At 40.6% G+C, this 18167-nt stretch overlaps 1 protein-coding gene across 5 annotated transcripts; it reads right to left on the bottom strand.

The window, feature by feature from the left end:
• Nucleotides 1-1206: 1206 nt before the first annotated feature.
• On the bottom strand, nucleotides 1207-17114 carry LOC115793860 (discoidin, CUB and LCCL domain-containing protein 1). 5 transcript variants are annotated; one of them, XM_030749008.1, is made up of 15 exons: nucleotides 16928-17114; nucleotides 14208-14429; nucleotides 11123-11260; nucleotides 9680-9731; nucleotides 9527-9599; nucleotides 9296-9429; nucleotides 9131-9168; nucleotides 6023-6205; nucleotides 5703-5815; nucleotides 5432-5603; nucleotides 5203-5295; nucleotides 4938-5031; nucleotides 4699-4742; nucleotides 4497-4607; nucleotides 1207-1966 (listed from the first exon to the last, which is right to left on the bottom strand). In XM_030749008.1, the coding sequence occupies exons 1-15, from the start codon at nucleotides 17028-17030 to the stop codon at nucleotides 1566-1568; spliced, it is 1971 nt and encodes a 656-aa protein (XP_030604868.1). In that variant the 5' UTR covers nucleotides 17031-17114; the 3' UTR covers nucleotides 1207-1565. The 5 variants fall into 5 exon arrangements, with proteins under 5 accessions (XP_030604868.1, XP_030604869.1, XP_030604870.1 ...); XM_030749009.1 differs by having other exon boundaries at nucleotides 4497-4604; XM_030749010.1 differs by having other exon boundaries at nucleotides 5203-5268.
• Nucleotides 17115-18167: the final 1053 nt, after the last annotated feature.

Here is an 18167-nt window from a genome sequence, read left to right as displayed (position 1 = left end):
CACAACACCATAAGATATTTCACCCTATTCTGTACCAAAACTCAGTGCTGCCTGTCATTACAACAGGACAAAGCTTTTCTGTTTATAAACATGACTAAAGTTCATCGCTCTAAAGAGTTCAGCTCTTCAGTCCTGATGTGTGCGTGAGGTATCTTGTGTGTGCAGATTTGTCAGTGTTACATGTCCATCCATTTTTAAAAAACACTTGTGCGAATTGCACACACCAAACCAACTGGCTGCTAATACATGTGTTCAATTGTGCCTTATTCAGCAGTGGAAAGGGTGAACTCCCCATGTTGTATTATTACAACAGAAAGCATGTTGCATAAATGTAATTTAAGGTACTTTTAACAACATTTTATTATGGAATTGAAGACTGCCACCTGACCCTTATACAAAATGCCTTGCAATAGGAACAAGTACAATTTTATATGTTAAACATGGATCTGTAGTTAACAACAGCAATGCTGTAGGTTTAATTAAGTTATTTAGTAACTTAATCCTTTTTAAACCTGTATTTCTTCTATACAAAAATAAAGAACCCAGTGAAATTTGCATGGGATAGAATATAAAGTAAAAAAAAAATGAATACAAGTATACAAATATAAGTAATTTGTTATTTTCACCTAATTCTGTAAGTGATTCTCACTGGGAAAGGTGCTATTCAGCACCTAAAGCCTAACAAACACCACAAAGGCCACATACTGGAACTGTTTATTTTTTTTTTTTCCCTTTTTTTTAATGTTATGGTTTTATGATAACTCTTATCCTCGAGCAGGGGAGTGCATACTCTTCCTCTGGAGCCTTGCTTAACTAGACAGTGCATTTCTTACTCAAGGAAAACTGGCTGAATCACTGGGGCATTCATCCAGGTAAAGGATAGTCCTTCCTCATCATGTCATCTTGTCTTTTGTGCCTCTCAGTTATACTAAAATCCAAACATTTCTTTTTAGCTATATGTATGTTACTGAGTGATAATTATTGGAGCACATATATAATTACGCAGGCCATCATTTTTTGATGTCTGAAGCTCGTGGGAGCCACCTAGTGGTTATATGTAATATAACAGTACTCATTGTTAAAGGTTACATTTTATAGTGCTTTATAAATGTGACTGTTTTAAATGATACATTGTGAATGCAATGCGTTGTAACATATTCAGTCCACTTTTTTGCTTTAATTTTCTAAACATACATTTCTGTATGTGTTTCTGGAAAGTGCAGTTATGTGATTAAACATTTCAAACAGTATCTCTGAGACACAACTGAACCTGTATTTGTTTGTGCAATATGAAAGAAAAAAAAAATACTATCCCATTCTTCCATGATGGAAATATCTGCATCTATGTGGCGCTCACTGTTTAGTCTGAGTAACTGTACCCCCATATGCATAGTGGTCCAAAGTTGACTTCTTTGGGTACATCACTCACAGAGAGGTCAAGTTAGTGCACTCTGGACAGCACTGTCCAGCTTACTGTTCAACTTGAGATTGCTCAAAGTGTTGCCCTGGTCCCAACACACATTTTAACTCCAAAGAGCCTTTTTCTCAGTCTAAGCTTGCTGTGCTCACAAAGGATCTTCATACGTGTGTTTCTGTAGTAAAGAGTCACAGGACTTGGGCTCTGCATAGACGACGCTGACTGGTCTCGGGCTATTGGCATGTAGAGCAGGAGTGCAGTATCCATTGAAGAGCACTCTGTGTGAAGGGCAGTCATACTGGCTGGATGTCGGTGCTGGAGCAGGAGGTCCGTGTGCACTGCTGTGAATGAGGTTGGACTCAGAGGGCTGTTCTGAGAACGGGGTGGCATATTCAGGCTCTGGAGGAAGTGGCTCTGCATACTCTGGCAGGCTGCCAGGAGTATCGTAATGGCTGCAGGTGAAGGGGGTAGTATAGCACTCTTCTGAGGAAGGCTTAAATGTTGAGCCAACCTTCTGTCCAATAGGTGTAAGAGCTGGCTCAGCATAGTCTGGTAAGATTGAAGGGAAAAAAAAATGTAAGGAAAAGTCACAAGACTTTCTGTTCACCTGAAATACAGCAAAACTCAGACTATATGTATCAGGTAAAATATACACTGAAAACCATAAATATGATATGGTGTACACTTTTACTATGCCTGTTATAATTTGTAGACTTGAAAAATGACTGAGGATTAGTCCTCATTTATAGTGATGAGGGTTTAAAATTACATAACAGGATAGAAACAATATATAAAAAGGATACAGATAAGAAAGGCAAAACAACTAAACAGGCACAGACAGAAGCTCAATCATGGAATTAAATTAACCAAACATTATCGAAGAATTCTTCATTGTACAGAGGAAGTAAAAGCAGCTGTGGATTAAATACAGGAAAGCAGCGAGCCGTCTTTTGGCTTCACAGATGAACACAATACGCAACTTTAATTACAGCATTTTAGAGGTGGTGGTAGACTGTGAGACAGCACAGCTGTTTTCCAGTCACCAGTCTCTGCTCAACTAACCTACCTGTGATCTAATAAGCTCGTGAATTCCCCTGTTTTTTTCTTCTTTCTCCCAACTTCTCTCAGCTGTAAAAAGATCAGCCTTGTAGTGATCTCTTTTTAACTTTAGAGTATTTTATTTATAATTTATATATAACTTGTTACACTTCATTTATATATAACCCTGTAAACAAAGCACTCTTATAAAATGGCATCGTTGTGGTGGGTTTTGAATGTAAACAGATTCATTCACTCTGTGTCACCTCATAAATTGGACCGGGCAGTTGAACTGGATTAGTCTGAATGGCCCGGGCACATCACATTCCCTTACAGCTGAAAGATATTTAAAATGAAAAACTTCACATTTTCATGGACTAAGCTGTGAAATATTTTAAGGGCTGTCTTACACATGCAGACTTTCAAATAACGCTCGAGTTAATGTATTATGAGGGCCGTTCTAAAGACAGTTAAGGTCTGCTTCAGAAACCAGCCTGTTTAACTTTGTTTCTACACTCCATGCATAACAACAAAAACCGAAATTTAATAAAACTCTATTTTTCCCCTTCATTCATGCCACACAACCACAGAGCAGTTTGGTGTCCTTGTCATCAGCAGCTGCTCCTTTTTTCTCTCCAAAAATGACTCCAGTTCAGCTTTAACTTCATCTGTCCACAGCATCCAGAATGACTCTGGCTTAAAAATGATTCTTCCCATCATGAATTTGGTGAGGTAGTTTTCTTCTGATGACTGTAGTGCTGGTGCACAAATATGTAACAGAGTGGAAAAAGGTGCAGCAGTCCTGTAGCTCCTAAAAGCTGCGGGTCTCCCAGACCTTGTCTTTCCTTTAACAGTTCCCCTTAACTGTCAGTTGTTAACAACAGTTGAAATATGGAAGCTTCGATATATTTTTTTAAATCCTCAGACAGTCGCTTAGAGGAGCCCGAGGCTGTTAGGACATCATCAGTTAATTCATCAGCACAGGAAAATTTCATCTTTTGATGATTCCTGAAGAAAATTCTTGTCCTGTGTCTCATGTCCTAATCAGTTATTTAAGGCCTAACAAGGTAATAGGGTTCTGACGTTAGCAGTGGGGCGTCTTGACTATTTTTATATAATTTTATTTGTGATGTCACCGTATGTTTATAATTTCTGTATATTTACTGCAGGAGTTGTTCTGTTTACACAAAATATCCATATACAGTCAATAGTCAGCAAAGAATCTGACATAAAAAAAACAAACAAAACAAAAACAAAAGGTATTTAAAAAAAAAAAAGATTTAACAGCTTACTTTAAGAAACAGGAAAAACTCAACTTCTTATTTGCATCTTAAACTGGGAAATTTCTGGGAAATGCTTCTTTTCCACTAAATAGCTGTCCCAGAACAACGTAGAACCCCTGCATGAGCTGCCCGGCCACCAACAACGTCTGGTCTAATCGGAGGGATGGGGGCTGACGGTCTAGCACTTAGATCCATCTAGTCTACTCTTTGTCCTTGCAGAAGAGGCTGTGGTGTGGGAGGCCTAGACCTTCAAGAGCACACAGGGAGCCTAAGACCCAGAGCTATTTTAATTAGACAGGCTTTACAGAGGGCTTTGATTGTCTTAGCATTGACCCTCTGTCCTGTTTATCACTGGACCTCTCAGAGAAGGGCCCCCTCGCTGAGGGAAGGGGTGAAGGGAGGCAGAGATGGGACTGGTAGGAGGGGGGAGTAGGCTGAGTGCCCTGTATCGAGCTCCAATTAAAGGGTCTCTTTGAGCGAGCCTCTGTGGGCCAAAGAAAGGAATGTTTATACTGCGACTGGGTGATGGGCTGAGCCAGGAGAAAGAATGGACAGCCCGTGGAGAGAATTGTTTGCCTGTCAGGCTTGGCGTGAGCTGCTCAAACTGACCACTGAAGCCAGAGACTATTAGAGCGGGAAAGATGGAGAGTGGAAAACTTAACTTGACAAATAAAGTACAAAAAAGGGCAGCAGCTGATGGCACTTGCAGGAAAAACAAAGCAGCAGCAGTGCCCTTTTATTCAATTCATAATTCTTACCATTAAGAGGGGGGCTTGGCAGTGCATCATGGACATTTCGCACCGGAGGGTACGAGATGAGCTCCGACTGTGAGCAGGGAAAACTCTTCTCCTTGAAACTCTGACAACCTACTTGACACAAAAAGATGCAAAGTCATAGTCATATTTTTAAAAAGACTGAGAATTAAATAAAGTACCATAAAATATAGAGTGCTAGACTTACTTGTAGGTACAGAGTAGGAGTACTTCATTTGTGAATCTTTTTTTCTACACGGGGAAGAAGATGAACATGAAGCATGATTAGCTAATTAATCGATAACCTTTACTCTCATTTTCAAATGAAAAACAACACAGAAGGTGAATAAAATAATGTCTGTGGCTATTTAGTGACAGCAATCCATGTACTGAAAATTCATTTTAGATACAGTGTGCACACATTGGAGAGTTAAACGTGTGCAGTACCTTCGCTTCAACCAGAATCCAGCCAACAAACAACTGCCACATATTATCAGTCCGAGGGCCACTCCCACTGCTACTATTACTGGCTGACTGGAGCCTGCAAGAGTGTTGAAGTGTCTGAGTAAACAGTGTGAGGAAGGAATGCTTTTATTGCAAAGTACAAAGTGCCAGCTATCAGTTTAAAGGATATATTGTTTTTACTGGTGTTCCTCTAATCTGCTCGTAAACATTTCACACAGGTTAATTAGATGGTGGCACAAGTACATACTCTGAGTTGTTTCCACTAACACCGTGCTTTCACTGGGGGTGGGAGAGGGGCTCAGGAGTCGTGGACCTATGTTAATTTTGATGGATGGAGATTCTGTTAGAGAATTATCAAGACAGAAAAACTTTTCTCAAGATTATCAAGACATCGAGGAAACTTAACTGCAAATCAAATGATGTAAACAGATTAAGTTAATTCTGATTAAACTGGGAGCTTATGAGCTATTGCCTACCACCTCCGGGTGGACGGGGGGACCTCGGTGTGACAGTGCAGCCCAGAACCTGGACATGAGCTGAAGCTCTCCCACGCCAGCTCAGTGGCTGAAGCCGGACAAATCGAGCCACCACAGTAGGAAACAAGCTATTGAGCACCCTGAGGTGGCCATCGGTGTAGGCCTGAAACACCTAAGAGCCATAAAGACCAAAGTGAGTTGGCATCTACAAGTCTGTTGCTTTATAAGTTCAGGAAGTTGGGGTTGTTAAAGAGTTCGGTGGAACACCTACCTTTCTTTCTTTGCTTAGAGCATCTTTGTAAAGCTTCCAGTTCTTTCTGTCCTTGCTAAAGAAAAGAATGTAGGATTGTATGTAGTGCTCATCTGATCCTGTTGTTACTATTCCTGATGAAAGACAGAACAACATATTAGATTTTTTTCAGATAAATGAGAGGGTTTCCACTTAATACAGAAATCTTCCACAATTTGGCAAAAGTAGTTTTCATGCGTTTGTTAACAATAACAAAAATACAGATCACCTGTTTCTTTAAAATGGTTCATAAAATTATATTATTTAAACACACAAACACCTATTCATTTTTTTATTTTTACCTGTGATAGTGCTTCTATCACTCAGCTCCACCTCCACCCACGGGCTCCGATCACTACTGTCTGCTGCCCAGAGCAGGAAGTTACGGCTGAAATCATTGTTTCTGAACACCGTGTGCTCTCCACTGTTTTTATCAGCAAAAGACGAGGCGTTTAAACCAGAAACAGCCAGGAAGCTGTTACAATCTGTTCAGGGACCAAAGGAAAACAAATACACAAATCAAAGTGTTAGGGATCATTTTTTACTCAATAAATAAAAGGACAAATGTTTAAAAGTAAACTCCAGGAAATTAATTAATAAACAGTGGCTGAGGCAAACAGCAGACAATTTAATAAATAAATAGACACATTAAGCATTAGAAAGTGCCAGACTAACTTCTCAGTCTCAGTGCATCTTATCTCGGAGGTTCGGCCACAGTACGTACAATTAAAACATCACCAACGTCACCATGTTCTGTTATTAATCTGGACAAGATTGATCTTCAGGGGAGAAGATGTGCTTTATGGCTTTATCGCTGATGAGGGGAATCTGGGTCATGAAAAACCAGCTTGGACAAGACTGAATGACCAAGGCCCACTCACCCCACCCAGACTCTGTTTACATGTAGATAGTGGCAGTATAAGTGAGCGAGACAGAGCACACACAGGCCTGTCGCTTCCTCTGAGTCCCCATGCGCATGTGTGATATCTTCTGATTCTTTAATATATTAAATATCTTTTTTAAATTAAAGTGTTTCAGGTGTCTTCCTTCACAATTAATTGAACACGTTAACAAAAGGATGAATTAGAATTTGAGTGTCAAAGCAACATAAGCCAGTTGACTACAAATTGTCAATATAAGATGTGTACAACTGCCAATCATTGTTTGCAGATTCATGTTTTCTGTGATTTGTGCTGCATAAACCAAGAAAGTAATGGACACTATGTTGTCTTGAAAGCAAGAAAAACCACCACAGTATGTTCTTGAAAAACAAAAAACAGCAGAAATCTAAATTACTATGTGTTGAAGAAAATTGGTTAACTGGCTGTTGCAGATAGTAATGAAGCAACTTCAATGAGGAAGATGTGTATTTGCATGCCTGGTATGGCATTTGGGTGATTCCTGTTGTTCTCTTCTTTTCTTCACTTCTGCTTTCCCACGCTGTCAAACTCATCCTCAGTTCTGTCATCAACGCTCTGATTCCTGCCCACCTACTCCAAGCCAATCGGTCTCGGCTTCCTGTTCTTTAAAACTGGAAGCCCACCCCACCCCACCGCCCCACACCCCACCCAGTCTGCATAACATCCTGGATGCTCAGAGAGTCTCATCCAAGGTCTTTGTCTGCCATTTGCTCCACCACCTGTGTTTACACTTCAGAGGTCGTGTCCTTTTTCCTACCTTTGTTCAGAACATCACTCAGCTGTGCCGATGGCTCTCTAAACACTTTTCTCAGACACCATGAAGACTGAATATAATGTCCATATTTTAAGTTATGCAACTCCAATTTCAAAAGAGTTGGGACACTCTTTAAAATGTAAATAAAAACAGAATGCAATGATTTGCAAATCTCAATAAGCCATACTCATCCATGTCAAATGTTTCAAGTAAGACATTTTAGCTCCATGAAAAATATTAGCTCATTTTGAGTTTGATGACAGAAAAAGATCTCAAAAAAGTTGGGACTGGGGGGTGCAAAAGGCTGGAAAAATAAGTGGTACTAAAAAGAAACAGCCAGAGGAACATTTTTGCAAATAATTAGATTAACTGGCAACAGGTCAGTAACATGATTGGGCATAAAAAGAGCATCTTAGAGAAGCACAGTGTCTCAGAAGCAAAGGTGGATGAGGTTCACAATCTGCAAAAAGATGTGTGTTGTGGAACAATTATTCTGGAATACTGTCAGAATAATGTTCCTCAAAAATTGTGAAGACTGAATATCTCATGGAAATCACTGCATGGGCTCAGGAACACTTCAAGAAATCACTGTGTGAACACAGCTCACTGTGCCATCCACAAATGCAGGTCAGAGCTCCATCATGCATAGAAGATAGAGCATGTGACCATGATCTAGAAAAACAGTCCAAAATGTGAAAGAGTGTCCTTTGTCCTTTAAGTGCAAAACTACAGCTGAGCCTGTCGAGGTGGCTCTTCTATGTTGCGCCATGCATTTGTGGAGTGGCTGTTTGGTTTCTCTAATGTAGAGGTCTCTGAGCACTCCTTATTGCACCATATAAACTTGTTTGGCTTGTGTTTGGGTGTTTTGTCCTTGGGATGAACCAGTTTTTATCTGAGGGTGCTGCCAGGTCTGAAGTGCACTGGGATGTTATGCTTGGAGAAAATTCTCCTGAGTTCTGACTCTCCTGAACCACGACCCTAAGGGACCACCTCCATTACAGGTTTAATACCTGGGACTCTTCACCATTTGTTTTTCCTTTTAGAACTGAAGAAGCCTCTTAAATGAGAGGGGAAAGCTCTCCATAAACCTAAATAAGACCAGTTGCCTTATTTTTCAAGCTCTCAAGACTACTGTGACCTGGGTGACTGAGAACTTACAGACATGCAGAAACACGTCCATCTTCTCTGGGACTGAGACAAAGTGAAAAACTGTTCTGTGGTCAGACAAATCTAAATTTTTTTTAGAAAAACATATGCTCCATCCAGAAAATGGCTTTTTCTTGCAAGGCCTTGCATATTTCAGCAAGAGAATGCTAAACTGCATAGTGCAGCTATTAAAAGAGCATGCCCTCATAGTAGAAGAGTCTGCGTGCTGAACTGGCCTGCCTGCAGTTCAGACCTTTCACCAACTGAAAACATTTGGAAATCCTATATCAGACCCAGCAGCTGGTCTCCTCAGTTCCCAGATGTTTACTGACTAAAAGAAGAGGGGATGTTACACAGTGGTAAACATGGACCTGTCCCAACTTTGAGACTTGTTACTGCCATCAAATTCAAAATGAATTCATGTTTTTCTTAAAATGGTACATTTTCTTAATTTAAACATTTAATATGTGTTCTGTTGTGAATAAAATGTGGCTCTTTGAGATTTCCAATTCATTTTGTTTTAATTACATTTTAAACAGTGTCCCAACATTTTTGGAATCTGGGTTGTAAATGTAAAGTCAGGCTCGTACCGTGGATGAAAAGCAGCTTGTTTTCAGAAAGCGAACCCCTGTCAAAAGAAGAGAAAAATATTGATAATCAAGATAAATCTGTTTTACCAAATGATGTTGGAGCTAACTAGAAGCTCCCAGACATTTTCATAATCTCTCATTCTGAAATTTTGAAAATATACATACATTTTAGAAAGGATCCCATTGGCAAAGGTTGATTCGTATAGTGTAAGACTTCTCCCACGATTCACAGTGATACGACCTCCCAGACTATCAGATGTAGCTCCTGCATGGATTGCAGACTTGCACAGGACTGAGGTCTGTGGCAGAAAAAAAAATATAGAGCATTTCCAGATATGAATTTAATAATAAGTACAGTACAGTACAGCTTGGCAAAAAGAAATTTACTGTGCTTACATCTCTGTAACCTTGCTCAGAGTTCCCCCAAACATCCCCTGTGACATTCTTGCATCCCGCAGGGCAATACAAGCTGAGAAGGAGCAGAAAGACGTGAGCAACATCTGCAGCTCTACTGGATCGGAATGGGAGATGCGGAGGTCCACGGCTTACCTTAAATGCTGTGAGTCAGAATGAGATCCTCGTTGTAAACAAGAAATGAGATCTGAAAAACAAACAACCAAAAACAGATATTTCAATCAACACTTCTCAAAATTAATGTGTTTAAAAATTTAAAAGTGTGCATAGGTGGATTAACAGTATGGTGTGTGAACCATGCATCTGGGGGTTACATAATACCACCTCGGCATTCATTCAACCACACAAACAGACAACAGGCTCTGTGCGAGACAGTCTGGGATGCTACGACTGTGCTATATTCGGGTATGAGTGGTCATCACTGTTGATGTGACTAACGCCTTTGTTACTGTGAGCACAGCGATGGTCCATGTGTGATCACAGGCAACAGACAGTGGTTTGTATGTCTGAATACAGACTTGGCTCCAGACACTGCTGGATCTCATAAACAACTCAGTAAAAACAGGAAACTATGATACATACTGCACAGCGCACAAGGCCTCATCCAGGAAAATTAAAACTTTGTCTAAGTATAGGCTGTTCAGAGTATGCATGTTTATAAAAGTCTGCATGCTTATTAAAAAAAAAAAAAAAAAAACATACACAAGGAAAATTGAAAATTGTGTATCATTTAGTGACTGAATTTAAACTATAAAGAATAAAAAACATTTGTGGTTTAATCCACGAATAAACATACTGGGTGTATACATGTTACAATTTGCTGGGGCAAAAACAAGCAGCCCCTGGGTTGAGCAGCCTTATGGTGACAAACACAGGATGGCAGCGGGCTTGCAGTGAAGAGGAGGGGAGGAGAGATCGAGTCGGTCCAAGTGACAGACTGAAGCTTGAGGCCTCATTCCATTCAGCCTGAGAGAAGGAGTCGAACTCCTGCTTTCTGAGCAAACACGCCAGAGTGAAGATGGAGGCGATGGAGGATGAATGCCAATAAGCAGTGACTCATACACTCGCATGCACATCAACGCACGAGGGTACATACTCCAGGATAAATATTCACAGAACAGCTAGTGTTAAGATTATACCAGTGTAAACATGAAAACTCGCTCTCTCTCTCTCTCATGCACGCGCACACACCTACAAATCAATCAAATAACCACAATGTCACAGCTGTAACAGCTTTGTTTTCCCCTTTAAGTTCACTGTTTTCAGTGTATGTATGTATTATATAGCTTGTATTTTTTACTACCTCTTGTGTATGTGTGATTGATTTTTAAGCATTACAAAGGCCCATCCATGGCACTGCAAATTACCTCAGGCTATAAATGCTGTGCTGTTATGTGGCATTGGTTTGTGTTACATCAAATTTCCTATGACACAAATAAACAATAAAAAAAAAAATAAACACAATAGGAATAAAAAAAAATGTAATCACAAATGTTGTAATACACTGCAGTCATACACTTACAACATAAACAGTTACCCAGCATGACATAAGTCAGAGTGCATAAATTACAGGCGTACCTGGATGCTGGTCCGTGGCATAAGAAAGCAGAAACCCTCGTCCAGAACGATGTGGGCCTGACTTGAATGTTATTGTTACTTCATTGCTATTAAATGTCACATTCCTCCAGGCTGCATCAAGCTTCCCGCACAGAGGACCTGTGAACAGCATACCCACAAACTACATTTCTAAAGCACAAAAACATAAATACATCTATCATCAGACACACCGGTGCACAACTTCTGTGATTTAGGAATACATCCATTTTCAGTCCAAAATAATACAGAGTATGTCTACAGTCTAAGTTAGTCTTATACCACTAGTGTTACCACTGTATATTAATAAGATGAGCCAGTATCTATATATGAAACAAAAGCCAGGCTCTGTGAAGCCTGATGATATATACAATAGTCAGCCTAGAGGAATATTTATCTCTCTTGAATTTCTCAACCCTTATTTTGGAGTGTTCTCCAACTTTTATGCCCTCAGGACAGGATATGGCTGGTTACAAAACCTACACGTCTATTGAGAAATATGGTTTGGCTTTTCTGCCAGTGCATCAACAGAATGGCATGCCCTGTGTGCGTTAAACAATCCAGGCTGGAAGTCAGTAAATGACACAAAATATGAAATCTCCGTCAGCGGGTAAGTCGATGAAGATTAATGGAGACACACGAAGGTTCACATCACACATCTGAAATGACCTCTATAGTGTGGTGTTGACCTCAGGCAACAAACCACATTTGTATTTATCTTTTTATTTTATGAAAGAAGACACATCACTGTTCAGTAAAATGAGGAGTAGAAGAGAGTTTGACCTTTGACTTGCGGGGTGGATTAACCCTTCCAGGAACCAAATCCACATGGATAATGCCATAATGCCAGCTACTGCTCAAACTAATATCCTTTTATACATATTTAAATTTAAATAGCTATATTAAAAAAAAACTGCATATAGGTGAATATTTGAAGAAGTATATTTGGCTGTTTAAAAACAAATTTTTATTTTATTTATTTACTCAAACAGCATTTTTTTTGGTTGACTCAGAGCAACATTATGCAATTAGACCAGTTTTCTTACTGCAATAATGTTAAAGCAGTGCTTCTAAACTCTGATCACTGAGCTGCTCCTTTTAGTTTTTTAGTTTTACTGCTCCAGAAAACTTGATTAGCTTCTTATCAGGCAGCTGCAGCGTTTAATTCCCAGCTGATCATTTGAATTAGGTGTGTTGGAGGAGGGTTTGGGTTCACAGGGAGAACCTCTGTGGTAATGTTTTGAGAGCAATGAGTTGTGGGGATATATAAGTATGCACACAATGCACTAATGTGAACTTGTACCAACTTATGGGAAATGGGTACAAGAACCTTTTATGGGAGGAAAGAATGTGATCGGACAGTTAAGCGTCATTCCCTCAGTAAGGATAGTGAACGTGATGAGAGCAAGAGTGAGTAAGAATCAGGTCTGAGGAACAGTTAGGAGGCCGGGGGTCCATTAAGGGTCATACATTGACTATACTATCAAAACTATTCACTTGTCTGCCTACACACGTGTATGAACATGAGTGAAATCCCATTCGTAATCCATAGGGTTTAATACTACAACAGCTTTCCACAAGGTTTAGGAGTGTATTTATGGGAATTTTTGGCCATTCTTCCAGAGGTGCATTTATGAGGTCAGACACTGATGTTGGATGAAAAAGCCTGGCTCATAGTCTCTGCTCTAACTCATCCCAAAGGTGTTCTATCAGGTTGAGGTCAGGACTCTGTGCAGGCCAGTCAAGTTTTTCCACACCAAACTCCCTCATCCACGTCTTTATGGACCTGCTTTGTGCACTGCTGCGCAGTCAAACTGTTCCAGATTGTTCCCACAAAGTTGGGAGCATCACCTTGTCCAAAATATCTTGGTATGCTGAAGCATTAAGAGTTCCTTTCACTGGAACTAAGGGGCCAAGCCCTGAAAAACAACCCCACACCATAATCCCCCCCTCCACCAAACTTTACACTTGGCACAATGCAGTCAGAGAAGTACCGTTCTCCTGGCAACCGCTAAACCCAGAGTGGTCCATCAGATTGCCAGACGGAGGAGCGTGATTCATCACTCCAGAGAACAAATCTCCACTGCTCTACAGTCCAGCAGTGGTGTGCTTTACACCGCTGCATCTGATGCTTCGCATTGTGCTTGGTGATGTAAGGCTTGGATGCAGCTGTTCAGCCATAGAAACCCGTTTCATGAAGCTCTCTGCACACTGTTCTTGAGCTAATTTGAAGGCCACATGAAGTTTGGAGGTCTGTAGAGATTGACTGCAGAAAGTTGGTGACCTCTGTTTACTATGCGCCTCACTGACCCACTCTGTGATTTTATGTGACTTACTACTTCACGGCTGAGTTGCTGTCGTTCCCAATCACTTCCACTTTGTTATAATACCACAAACAGCTGACTGTGGAATATTTAGTAGTGAGGAAATTTCACAACTGGACTTGTTACACAGGTGGCATCCTATCACGGTACCACACTGGAATTCACTGAGCTCCTGAGAGCGATCCATTCTTTCACCAACGTTTGTAGAAGCAGTCTGCATGCCTGGGTGCTTGGATTATACACCTGTGACCATGGAAGTGATTGGAACACCTGTATTCAATGATTTGGATGGCTGAGTGAATACTTTTGGCAACATAGTGCAACTGATGGGAATGGGTAAGCAATGGTGTGTGTATGTAAATCATGTGTGAGCGTGTGTGTGTCTGTTGGGAGCTTTATGAAGATGTAAGGTACCCGGATGCAATGGTACTCCAAAAATCAAATGACACAAATGTGATACCCACCTCTTATACACAGGAGCATATACCCATGCATGAATGAGCACAAACACACAGTTATTTGGTTGTTAGATTACATTTTGCTTATAAGAAAATTAACTTGATGTTTGTTCATATAAAACAGCACACTGTTGCCCGGAGGCAATGAACCAACTTCTGGAGAGGGGAGGTAGGAGGGACACATTTGTTGTTTGATATGTTCACAGGGATCCCCAAGATCTCAAAAAATAGGGTGAAATGTTTTTTTCTCCCAAAAAACATTATAATATAATCAAGAGGTGTGCTCACCTAGGTTGCTTTCTCCATTTCTGTCTGTAATCACCATAGAGCCATTGATGCAGCCCGGACTGCTCTCAACGTCAAAGTCTCCAAAGAGCAGTCGCAGCGCGCGCCCCTGTGGCACACGAAGCCTCCACTTACACCAGGTGTTACTGGGGTAGGTGCCCGGATAGTTCTGAGAGGCTACGGTGCCCGACTCTGCTGCCAGCACTGAATGTCCACAGCCATTACCTGACATAAAACAAACACTATAAAGAAGGCCAAGACAGAAAAAAAAAAGGGCACAGTTCACATGGTAAAATAGATATTAACTTCTAACACACACTTTATTCAAGGAAACTTGATTTCCTTTTCTTTCAGTTTTCTGTTACCTAATAGCTCACTTCTAAACCAAATAAGGTTGGCAACTAATGACTATTACGGTTAAAAATAAAACCAGCACAATGTCTTCTCAGTTAATCATTTAGTTATCCCATCCCTGTTGCTTGTTTTGTTAACTGAGTAAATCATCAGCAGACTAACAAAACCATCAATCATTAATATCTGACGGGCTGCAGCTGCTGCATTACTAAAGTTTTTCCTCCTCACTTTTCTCAGCATTTTGGTCATCTTCACAAATTCAGTCATCGACTGGTTGATTAATATTTTCAGCTGCACTGTAGCTGCTGACAGGCAAGAATTATTTATTTCTCACACAGATGGGAGAAGCGTGGAATTACAGTCTTTAAGGAAAGCCAGAATTACATAACCCCAGACAGCTGTGTCATTGAATCTGTTAATTAAATTCAAAGAATATTAAAGGCTTTGGTAATACACTATTTCAAGACAGATGAGTAATAAATCTAATTTGAACACGTACGGCAGCTCAGGGCATGCTTATCCTCGTTTCATCATAACTATTAGAAATGCCAGTGAGGGAAGCGCTCAATGGCAAAACCTATGATCTGCACACTGGATACAGTGGAAGAGATAATTTTCTAAGATCAAATACTGTCTCTGATTTTTAATTTTTTTATTTTTACTACAAACCAAGAGATGGTTTTTCAGAGAAAAGCAATGGAATGTAAGAAAGAGTAACTTTAAAAAATAAATTGTACAATGCTGATATAGTACGTCCTGCCATGACTAACACTTGAATAGGAACAGAAAACACAAATATTTAGACAGTCTAACATTCCTATTGGTCACAAAAAAATAATTAATGATTCAAAAATTCCTGCAGGAGTCACACAGAGATTGGTGCTGCGGGGGCGACAAGCTCAGACACTACCCACCCTCCCCGAAGTGACGCGTTCCCAGAATGGTCAAAACCTGACGAAGGCACTAGGGTCAGTCTGAGCCTAAACATCAGCGCTGTCCTTGCTTTCCTTAAAAGGCTCCTGGGTATTTGTTGACTGGAAATCACAGGATAACCTTCCACTCACCCCATGTCTCCTCCTGCATCAGATCAGCTGTTCCCCTGTTTCCCAACAGCACTCAAACCAAAAAACTACCATAAACCTTTGACTGCTATTGTCCCTCTTCAAGTCCCCAAAGGATTCCCTGGAAATACCACAGCCACATACTGTAACTGTGAGCAGCAGAGCATGGATCTGTCACCTTCCGGAGGGAGGCCACAGGAGACCTTTCCCAGCATTACAGGGGGAGTAATGCTGGGAAAAGTCTGGGTGACCAGTAATTGTCCCCTGCTTGGTGAGATCTTTCACTTATTGTCTGATGGGTACGTGTTCAGCTTGGAATGACCCATTTAGAAAATTCAGAAGCTAAAACACAGAAATCCTGGGTGGCAGGATAGCAGACAGTCAATAAGAAACACGCCAGCAATATAGTTTTCCACTTCATGCTTTGCTGGCAGGCCCTTACAGGTCCACACTAGCAGGCAGGATGCTCACCTGTGCTACCTATCACTACATTGTCTTATTCAATCACTGAGGCTTGAAATGTTTCTCCCAAACGTGGGCCTCACCAGAGCTGGGGTATAGCATGATGTATCCAGGGCTTAATCATCTTCCGATGTGAGGAAATCAAAGCTCCAGAGACAAAAACAACACTCAAGATTTGTGGTATGGCTGACTGGTGGAGTCATAGTCTGCAGGGCAATAGTTTGTTTGTCTGTGTATACAGGGTCACTGTGATTCATAACAGGCTTTACTGCTGTGTTGAAAGGGAAAAAAAAGAAGAAAAAAAAAACAGTGGGAAAGGTTTGCTGGGATCACTAGGTAAACATGGACAAGTAAAAAAAAAAAAAAAAGAGTATGTAAGGAATGTGACTTCATATGGGCGACCTTTGCACATAAATACAGTTTTCCTCCAGTGGCCTAAACACAGATTTATACATTTTAATTCTGGCTCACCCCCATAAAGATGAACTGAACATAAAACTATGTCAAAACTGCCAGGACAAGGCCAAGGCATGGTGGCCGTTCAGTGATAGTTTCCTATAAGAACACATTAAACAGTAGCAGTTAGCAGGGTTTTATGATAACAAATACCTTAAATACAACAGAGAATGTGTTTTTAAGAAGGCTGCTCCTCTGGGTGCTCCTCGCACCTCACCAATCCTTTACAAAACCACGTCATTAAATAAAATAAAGCAGAAAACATTTCAAAACAACACAGCTCAGTTCTCGCTGCCCGTGAGCAGCAGGCCAGCAAGATGCGTGAAAATCTGTCTCCCACGTCACAATCCTTATCTTATCAAAGCGTCAACATAAAAGGCGTTTTCTTACCCTCCTGGCCGCGGACGCACACGGAACAGACGCTCAAAGTGATCCAGAAACCGGCAATAAGAGAGTTCACAGCATGCTCGATGTTAACGCACTTTGCGAGCATGATTTCCACGGACTCTGCGAGAAAAGAGTAAGGTGCATGCCTCGCTGACTCGAGGGTCTCACTTTAATAAAAACTTGGAGCACAAAGTACTGGATATTTACTATTGGTCACGAGTGGTGAACTCCGTTTCCTATTGGTTCTCCTGGAGTGTCAGTCAAGTTAGTGTCCCGGATTCCATTCCCAAATAGGGCTGTCCTGATTTGTAGGTATGGCCTGACCTGAGACCAACCGGTGGCAGCAATACTCGTCGTTTGTACTCGTTAGAAACGATGCAAAAAACGGAATCTGGATCTTTATTTGTAGAAGCGTAAAAAGGCCGAAGGTGCAGTGTAATAGCAAACATAAAGACAGCATTCAGCAATGCCTTAATGTGTTCACCTTATTGACTCGTCTGAATTTTTTTCCTCAAAGTGCTAAGACTGACATCTTCTGGTAAATTAAAGCAACGACAAAAATATAACAACAGGCTAATAACGCCTGTTATTAACCCCTTCTCAAGGATTTTATATATATATATATATATATATATATATATATATATATATATATATATATATATATATATATATATATATATATATATATATATATATATATATATATATATATATATATATATTTGTGTGTGTGTGTGTGTGTGTGTGTCATATCTCGCAGGTGTCTTTTTCTATTATTCCATTTTTTATGACTTTGTCGGTCTGTTTTAAAAAAATAAATGGCACCCAATTCAGAACAAAGTGAACTATTTATTCACTTAGTGTCTGCCATGAGTCCTAAATCAAAGTAACACACAGTATCCAGGGGATCTAAGAAGCAATCTGTCAGTCATTTTAAAGAAGAAAGGCTCATATGCCATCATCTGGATTGGGATCTTCCCAGATTGGAAGTTATCAGAACATTGGAGACGTGGCCGGATCTACTGTATCTGGGCCAGCTGGGGCATGCCCTGGTCATGCCACAAGCCCCAATCTGAGCGGCAGTGACCCTCCTAGGAGTGAGGAAAACACCGCCTGCTGATGTGACTGTCCTAAGCTCAGCTGGAAGATCTACTGAAAAAAAGTGTTACCTTTGGTCCTGTCCACGTATGTTAAATGCAGTATGTGGGTAGGATGCGGGTTAAGCATAGCGATCTAAAAA

This window comes from Archocentrus centrarchus, chromosome 16 (assembly GCF_007364275.1).
Source record: "Archocentrus centrarchus isolate MPI-CPG fArcCen1 chromosome 16, fArcCen1, whole genome shotgun sequence".
In the NCBI taxonomy this organism is placed as follows: Eukaryota; Metazoa; Chordata; class Actinopteri; order Cichliformes; family Cichlidae; genus Archocentrus; species Archocentrus centrarchus.
The sequence above is the reverse complement of the archived record's forward strand: the minus strand, read 5'-3'. Positions and strand labels throughout refer to the sequence as shown.

Bases quoted from the DNA above. Each gene is read 5' to 3' on its own strand.
- LOC115793860 (XM_030749008.1), bottom strand. From the start codon at position 17,030: ATGCTCGCAAAGTGCGTTAACATCGAGCATGCTGTGAACTCTCTTATT. The intron at 9,169-9,295 runs GTATGTATATTT...TTCTTTTGACAG, and splicing joins AATGGGATCCTTTCTAAAAT to GGGTTCGCTTTCTGAAAACA. The intron at 5,296-5,431 runs GTAGGCAATAGC...ATTCTCTAACAG, and splicing joins CCCCCGTCCACCCGGAGGTG to AATCTCCATCCATCAAAATT.